General features: G+C 40.3%; 1 protein-coding gene across 1 annotated transcript; it reads right to left on the bottom strand.

Annotated features, from left to right (window-relative positions):
- Nucleotides 1-1261: 1261 nt before the first annotated feature.
- Nucleotides 1262-4723, bottom strand: LOC106605367 (CD83 antigen). Its single transcript, XM_014200900.3, has 5 exons — nt 4538-4723; nt 4081-4208; nt 2335-2569; nt 2062-2165; nt 1262-1959 (listed from the first exon to the last, which is right to left on the bottom strand). Exons 1-5 carry the CDS (start codon nt 4572-4574, stop codon nt 1807-1809), a joined length of 657 nt encoding a protein of 218 aa, XP_014056375.1. The 5' UTR covers nt 4575-4723; the 3' UTR covers nt 1262-1806.
- Between the last annotated feature and the right edge of the window lie 4354 nt (nt 4724-9077).

Raw genomic sequence — 9077 nt, 5'->3', positions numbered from 1 at the left:
AAACTAAGGACAGCGAACTCAATTGCATTTTATCGATGGCAATTTGAATGCACAGAGATACCGTGACGAGATCCTGAGACCCATTGTCGTGCCATTCATCCTCCGCAAGCACCTCATGTTTCAGCATGATAATGCACGGCCCCATGTCTCAAGGAGCTGTACACAATTCCTGGAAGCTGAAAATGTCCCAGTTCTTTCATGGCCTGCGTATTCACAGACATGTCACCCATTGAGCATGTTTGGGATGCTCTGGAACAACATTTACAAAAGCATGTTCCAGTTCCCGCCAATATCCAGCAACTTCACACAGCCATTGAAGAGGAGTGGAACATTCCACAGGCCACAATCAACAGTCTGATCAACTCTATGCAAAGGAGATGTGTCATGCTGCATGAGGAAAATGGTGGTCACACCAGACACTGACTGGTTTTCTGATCCACGCCCCTACCTTTTTTAAAGGTATCTGTGACCAACAGATGCATATCTGTATTCCCAGTCATGTGAAATCCATAGATTAGGGCCTAATGAATGTATCTCAATTGACTGATTTCCTTATATGAACTGTAACTCAGTAAAATCTTTGAAACTGTTGCATGTTGCGTTTATATTTTTGTTCAGTGTATATTGCACAGTGAGGAGAAATTCAACTGTGGACATAGTCCCCCCAAAAAATCCTGCTGTTGTGAGCATGTAATAACCAAAATACAATGACATAACATGTAGCTAGTACAACAAAAAGGACAATCAATTAGTATTAGAAAGTTCAGTAAACACAACTACACCTGGAATAGCAAATGTAAGGTGCTGCCATTGCCTATGCCTAATGAGTGTTAAGCTAGAAGGTATGCGTATTTTAAGTTTTTTTTCCTGGTTCACTATTTTGCCTTTGTCTCAGCCATATGTATGGTAGGCTACATTGATGCATTCAACAAGGCTACATAGATGCATTCAACAAAGGCATTTTTTTCATAGCCTGCACACCAAACCATTCATGTAATAGTAAGACTTAAAAAAGGTATCTAATAAAAGTTTACAAATAACATGCAGACACTGCTTTCAACAGTTGAAACTAACTTTTTCCAGCAAAGGAAACCTTTACTGGATACACCCACCTTAATAAAAAAAGGCATTGCTGTGTTATAGACCCCTGGCTGGTAAGGGTGACGCTCATGCCGTACTGCATCCAACCAAAAAGCTTAACAAGAGCTTGTAATTGATGTATGCCTATCGGTAACGTTCAAATAAAAGATATTGAAATGCCTTCGAGTACACCAAAGCTGTATTTATTTTGCAATCTTAGTCCACACCCAGGGATCCATCACAACCAGGGGCTCACACCAGCCACTGCAATATAATATTATAAATTGCCTGGCTATACCTTAATTACAATAGAAAGCTATCACTGCATTCTAACAAAACACACCCTATTATTTTTTTGTCATATTTTAGCCACCACTTACTAACTTAATGATTCTATAATGGGTGGGGAGCCGTGGTTTGTCTTTTATTTTACAGACTAAGCTCTCACTTTAACTTTCATTCTGTGTAAGTTTGTCATAATGGCCCTGATACTTTCAATTTATCAGAAAGGGTGTAGGCTACTGTTTCTGTTTAACTTCTATGAAAAACCAAGCCTTGTTTCTATAGGACCGGACAGAGGGTTGTCTGCCTCCATCTGCTCTAGAGGTGAACTCTGGAAAGTAGACATGACTCTTAGGCTCCTTGCTCAGTTTCAGAAGTTCACCAGTCTTTCTCTGCCTTTCCTCATTCAAGTATACAATGAGCCCAAACTAGCAGAACAGCGTCTCACACACAGACATGTTTTATGGAAGCCTGTCCTGACCAGTTTGGCCCCAGAGTGTAAATCAGCATGAAATCCTTCTTCTCAAAGGGTGCATCTAAAAGTGGTTCTTGTGGATTCTTCTTGCTCCTTTGTAGTAACATATTCATAACGGTTACCTATGGTAAAGATAATATTTTTTTGTAAATAAAATTGAAAAAATTGAAAATGAAATACATTGAAACTATCACCATTGAATGAGAGGACAGTGGACAACTCACATAGCTGATGGTGAATATTAGCAATGCTGCCACAAGCCCCACAATGGAAAGAACTAGGATGGTATTGCTTTCTGATTGGTCTGTGGACTTATTGTCAACGCAACCTGCAAATGAAAAAAGAATACACAAATTCTTGAGCACCACTGGAAACTTTGAAAGAGTATATATCAGCAAAGAGGAACTCTCTGGGGGTCCAATTTAAAACATCCACATGCAGTATACAGTTTGTTTACATATCAAAACAAGCACACAATGAGAGTAGAACACACTCACCTGTCACTCTGAGGTGAACTTGCCCCTCCTGGTTCTGCTCTCCTACAGGTGCTGCCAGGAGACACTTGTACCTCCCGCTATCAACAGCCGTTACATTGGGCAGCAAGATATCAAAAGAATCATCAGCCAAAAGTTCCACTTTACGCTCCAGACCTGCGTACCATAGGGTGGTGCTGTTAGGTGACAGCCTCTTCATCAGTAGACCGGACTCCTTATTATAGGGCTCCTCACCTAGCTGGGAGAAGAGGGTGTGAGGTTACTTTATGCCCTTAACAGCTGGTCTGGAGCCAGTGCTGTAGTTTTAATAATAATGATTACAATGAGGACTGAGGACATCACAGATCGTGAATCACTAGTATGAGCCACTTAGGTATGTGTGAGCAGTCAAAGATCTCCAGAAAAACAGCAAAAGGCAGATAGTCTAGTAGTCAAATCAAATTCCATGGTTCAATTGATAAAACTAACTCAGACAGCAGGAGACAAACCTGAGGTTAAATTGTCTGGGAATCATAAAAGTTATGAGTTCTGCTGTCTTTAGATGGAAGAAAGAGTGGACGAAGATTGATATGATTAAGTGGCTAGACAAAGGCAATCTACAATACTGGAAATGTACATTTCCTGAAGAAAATGTTGTGTGCTTGCTAAATTGTTTTAAACTATGGTTTTGAAATAAGTTAGTGTAGTGGTACTGACTGCAGTAGTAATGGTAATGACTGGTTATAGTTGAAAAAGTAGGTAGCTGTAAAAATGTATTGATTGGTTTAGTGTCTCTAGTTTGAAAGGTTCAAGAGTTACTGTTGGTGAGTTGTTTTATGCTAATTTATATAGTTATAGTTGTTAAAAGCTTCTAAGAATTTGAAGTTAGGATAGCCTGAACCTGTGAAAGTTGGTTTGGTGTATCTAGCATGAACGGTTCAAGAGTTACTGTTGGTGAGTTATTTAGTGGTAATTTATGCAAATGTCTATAGTTATAGTTGATTAAAGTTTTTAAGAATTGGAAGTTAGGATAGCCTGAACATGTGAAAGATGGTTTGGTGTCTCAGAATTATGTGAGGTTTTATGTGTTGTTGGAGGTGCGTTTCGGTCAGTTTAGCTCTGAAAATGTCGCCCTCATCAATCCGCCAAATCCTGCCTAATAATGAGCGAACAAATGTCGTGCCGAAAATCTCCCCCAGCCAGAATTCTCCCCCTTTCTAATTTCCTTAATTTTGTGACTAGAGTCAAATACTTTCTGTGGCACACATTAAGAGTCAAATACTTTCTATAGAACAAACTTCACGTCAGGATAGGCAACCGAAATGAATAATTAATGTATGTGTGTTATATTAAACATAGGAGTAAAATGTTGGCAAGCAATAAACATTTCAGAACAACTATGGCTGAATTATTATCATTACACTTTAAAAAGTAGTAGTCGAATAAGACATGAGAGAGATGACGAATTTTGGCAAAGAGATTTATTTATAGACTAATACATATCTGTATCGGATTTAGGTACGGGTGAAATGTAGGCTAAACTGACAACCGAGTGAAGAGCAGAAAAGCAAGCAAGTCGCAGCAATGAAGAACGCGAAGGTGGGGGGAGAATTCTGCCAGGGGGGAGATTTTCGCCACAACACCCAATGAAGAACGCGAAGGTGGCGAAGATTCTGCCAGGGGGGAGATTTTCGCCACAACACCAGGGCTTTAGTCAGCGTTAGCAAGCCACACTACTGCCCTGGAAAAGAGTAACGCTAAGTAGTTTACCTTGTACCACCTCACTGACCGGTACTTGACCCCAGGTAAAGAATTTGCTTTACATCTCAGAACCGAATCCTCGCCGCATATCGACCTTTTATTTTCAGCATCCTTCATACTCCTGCTGTGTACGCAAACTGGAAAAATGGAAGGCAAATGTCAAAACGAACCTTGATGGACAGCCCTTAAGAAAAAAGATGGCTGTCAGAGTGCAGTATAACTGCAGTATGCTGCAAATACTGCATCCAAAATAACACAGTTTTTTTTACTGCAGTAAATTTGCAATGTAACTGCAGTTAGAGTGCAGTATAACTGCAATTCAACTGCCGTACACTGCAGTTATTTTGCAATTACTGCGTCCAAAATACCTCAGTCGACTGAAGTTACTGCAGTTTCAAAACTGCAATCTTTTTTTGTAAGGGAGGACATAAAGACTTGTTAGCCCAAAAAGTAAATGTGAACTTACCTAGTGCAAAGGCATGGAGAAAGACTAGAGTACGCATTTTTTGTTCAGCACCAAAGCATTTTCTATATTTCGTTGTCTAATTCAAGGCGTAGATATATCCTACTAGAATATAAAAGTAAAAGTAGCCGTCAAAGTGAAAGTACACTGGGCTGTCTGTTAAGGAAGAGAAAGGCCCAAATCGGCGGGAATCTCTTTCCCACCAGCAGGTGGCGTTTTTTTGTTGTTTTCCCCACCAAGCAAGGAGTGTTGGTATGGAGGTCAATGAGAGTGTCGAATTTGGTCCAAAAATCTAATCAAATTTTATTTGTCATGAGCAGATGTTAATGCGAGTGTAGCGAAATGCTTGTGCTTCTAGTTCCGACCATGCAGTAATATCTAACAAGTAATCTTAACAATTTCACAACAACTACCTTATACACACAAGTGTAAAGGAATGAATAAGAATATGTACATAAAGATATATGAATGAGCGATGGCCGAACAGCATAGGCAAGATGCAGTAGATGGTATAGAGTACAGTATATACATATGAGATGAGTAATGTAGGGTATGTAAACATTATATAAAGTGGCTAGTGATACATTTATTACATACATTTTTTCATTATTAAAGTGGCTAGAGATGAGTCAGTATGTAGGCAGCAGCCATTCAATGTTAGTGAATGTTAGTGGCTGTTTAACAGTCTGAAGGCCTTGAGATAGAAGCTGTTTTTCAGTCTCTTGGTCCCCGCTTTGATGCACCTGTACTGACCTCGCCTTCTGGATGATAGCGTGGTGAACAGGCAGTGGCTCGGGTGGTTGTTGTCCTTGATGATCTTTTTGGCCTTCCTGTGACATCGGGTGGTGTAGGTGTCCTGGAGGGCAGGTAGTTTGCCCCCGGTGATGCGTTGTGCAGACCTCACTACCCTCTGGAGAGCCTTACGGTTGTGGGCGGAGCAGTTGCTGTACCAGGCGGTGATACAGCCCTACAGGATGCTCTCGATTGTGCATCTGTAAAAGTTTGTGAGTGTTTTTGGTGACAAGCTGAATTTCTTCAGCCTCCGAAGGTTGAAGAGGCGCTTCTGCGCCTTCTTCACCACGCTGTCTGTGGGGATGGACCATTTCAGTTTGTCTGTGATGTGTACGCCGAGAAACTTAAAACTTTCCACCTTCTCCACTACTGTCCCGTTGATGTGGATAGGGGGCTGCTCCCTCTGCTGTTTCCTGAAGTCCACGATCATCTCCTTTGTTTTGTTGACATTGAGTGTGAGGTTATTTTCCTGACACCACACTCCGAGGGCCCTCACCTCCTCCCTGTAGGCCGACTCGACGTTGTTGGTAATCAAGCCTACCACTGTAGTGTCGTCTGCAAACTTGATGATTTTTAATTCAGGTTGGGCGTGAGTTTCTGCTTGAATTTGGTTAAAAGGACAGTGAATTTGTTCATACTTTGAGAACTTGCCACCAAGCTCGTGTGTATCAGACACACATCGTGTTTTCTCTTAGAGACTATTCTGACCTGAAGACACGTGTTACCACGTTGTTTTAGCCTATTGGTGATAGTCATATACTCCGTGTTATTCTGTAATGTATAATGTATTTAATGTACACTGTAATTGTTTGTGTCAATTCTTTCATCCTATTAGTTAAATAGAGTAACTGCATTCCTCGTTTTACAGAGTAATTATTTGATTGACCAAATGCTTATAATTTAGAAGGTCTGTTGGTAGTTGTTATTTACACTATACACATACTGTAGCATACTCTTGGGTACCACCTTGACATCTCTGATCTGCTTGCCTCAATTAATTAATGCTAGAACATTGGTTGCCAGGATTAGTTATTTGCATCAAGTCTCTTAATAATTGCATAACGGTTTAAGTTAGAAATGTTCATTATAGTCATACTGAGTCAGTGATACAATGATTCATTATCTTGCTAGATCCTCCAGAGATGCACAGGGCCTGTTGCATTTATTTTTACAGAAAACCACGGCAATATAGGTGCTATCTAGATCCTAAAATTATTATTCCGCTGTCCCCATAGGAGAACCCTTTGAAGAACCCTTTTTGTTTCCAGGTAGAACCCCTTTGGTGCCTAGGTAGAACCATGTTGTGTTCCATTCCACAGATGGTTCTACATGGAACCCAAAAGGGTTGTTACTCGAACCAAAAAGGGTTCTTTAAAGGGTTCTCCTATGGGGACTGCCGTATAACCCTTTGGAACTGCTTTTTCAAAGAGTGTACTCAACCAGTTCAACCTGTTCAGTTTACACCATTTCATCTCTACTCCAACATCTGCCTGGTATTCAAAATAAAACGCAATATAGCACCACCACCTTTGAACGTTTTCGTCAACCTCTGCTCAGACTTAAATAGCAGTGTCCCAAGAACCTCCTCCTGTAGTGACTAGCATCCTCAAACGGTCCACCATCTTCTACCAAACTGCCTTCTCATACAAAGCAATAAAGACATGGAATGGCCTCATCTGAACATGGATCAAGTCAAATCAGACGTGTGCACACTGAATTTGATCTAATAGGTAACAGTGGCATTTTTAATGCAACAGAATACACACTAAAAACACATTACATTTCAATAGGTGCAATAATTTAGTTTGATTAGATTATGTGGTTGTCTTTTACAAGTCAAATGTACACTAGCCTACTCCCCTATCGACACAGTAAATAATATTGCCTATGTGCTTTCGACAATGCGTTATCAACTCGTTATCAACAAAAAAGTACTTGGACTTATAAACACAGTAGGCCTAAATATTTCCTAACGATATCACAACTCAAATATAGCCTACGTACTCCTCAATTGGATCAAGGACATCTTGGTAATTCTTTTCATCATCTCTAAAGAAACTATCTTGGGCAGACACTCGAAAATAAATGAATGTCTGTCGCCGCTGTGCTCTCAAATACCGTGCCCGTCTCTCACTCTATCCGGATTCCCTGGGACGTCCTTACCCTAAAACATAAACTAACACAAAATTTAACCATTTTACATTTATTATTGCCTAGTAGCCTAGTGGTTAGAGCATTGGGCCAGTAACCAAAAGGTTGCTAGATTGAATCCCTGAGCTGACAAGGTAAAAGAATCTGTCGTTCTGCAACCTGAACAAGGGAGTTAACCCACTGTTCCTAGGCCGTCATTGTTAATAAGAATTTGTTCTTAACTGACTCGCCTAGTTAAATAAAATAAATTGAGGTAGGAACATCCCAAGGATTCCGAATAGCACGGACCCTCTGGGAAAGTCTATGAACTGCTCTATTCGACTGAAGGGACATCCCAAGGATCCCGAATAGCACCTATGAACTCCTCTGAAAGCCGTGGACACAACTCTTATTGGTTGTCTGATGTAGGCTACTGGGAACTGGTAACAACACAGTCTGTGATTGGCTAACGAAGTTTAGTATACAGCGAGATAAAATACCATTCCATGAGGTGTTGAGGGAAAGATAGATTACCTATAGATTGGACATCATCTTTTCTAGGCCATTAGCAATAACAGAGCTACACTATAGTTCAAGGTGGCTATGTCGGAATATCTGCTTGCATGGGAAAAATGGTACGTTTCTAACATTTATGGTTGAGATTTAATTAATATAAATTTAAACTAGGCACATAATGACTTTCATTAACACGCGATGCAGGTGTCACGCAGATATTAGTGAGGCATTGGTATCATGTCATGTCAGGTGGTACGGTTGCCTAGGCTTATATATATGTCTCTTTTCACCCCCCATAGTCCTGTCTTAATTTCTAACTGAAGCGGAAATGCCAGTCTACACCCACTGTGACGAAGCAAATGCCATGGCTGCGTTTCAAACTCAAAGACGCCCCTAAACCCTCAAACCTATGCCCATGGGGGAATCCCCGCGGCCATATTTGTCGTAAATACAAATGATTAGACAAGCAAGGGAAGTTTGCAACGTAAGCCCCTCATCCCTCGTTTTTAATGGAGTTTTCGAGTGTACACTTGGAGTTAACATACAAGTGTGAGTAAAAACGAATGTAAATAAGTTAGACATTGTGCTACTAATGCAAAAACACGTCTCATAAAAGTAATTGTTTTTGTTTGGTTAGCTTTTGGTAATTGTAGAAATAAAACATTTTCCTTCTTCAGAAGTACAGTTGAAGTCGGAAGTTTACATATACTTAGGTTGGAGTCATTTTAAACTCGTTTTTCAACCACTCCACATATTTCTTGTTAACAAACTATAGTTTTGGCAAGTCAGTTAGGGCATCTACTTTGTGCATGACACAAGTCGTTTTTCCAACAATTGTTTACAGACAGATTATTCGCACTTATAATTCACTGTATCACAATTCCAGTGGGTCAGAAGTTTACATACACTAAATTGACTGTGCCTTTAAACAGCTTGGAAAATTCCAGAAAATTATGTCATAGCTTTAGAAGCTTCTGATAGGCTAATTGACATCATTTGAGTCAATTGGAGGTGTACCTGTGGATGTATTTCAAGGCCTACCTTGAAACTCAGTGCCTCTTTGGTTGACATCATGGGAAAATCAAAAGAAATCAGCCAAGACCTC

This window comes from Salmo salar, chromosome 05 (genome assembly GCF_965601325.2).
Source record: "Salmo salar chromosome 05, fSalSal1, whole genome shotgun sequence".
Lineage (NCBI taxonomy): Eukaryota > Metazoa > Chordata > Actinopteri > Salmoniformes > Salmonidae > Salmo > Salmo salar.
This window is presented reverse-complemented; position numbering and strand designations above follow the sequence as displayed.

Coding starts and splice junctions, on each gene's coding strand:
- LOC106605367 (XM_014200900.3), bottom strand. CDS start 4,574: ATGCGTACTCTAGTCTTTCTCCATGCCTTTGCACTAG. Junction 4,209..4,537: donor TCTCCATGCCTTTGCACTAG/GTAAGTTCACAT, acceptor CCATTTTTCCAG/TTTGCGTACACAGCAGGAGT. Junction 1,960..2,061: donor TAATATTCACCATCAGCTAT/GTGAGTTGTCCA, acceptor TCTTTACCATAG/GTAACCGTTATGAATATGTT.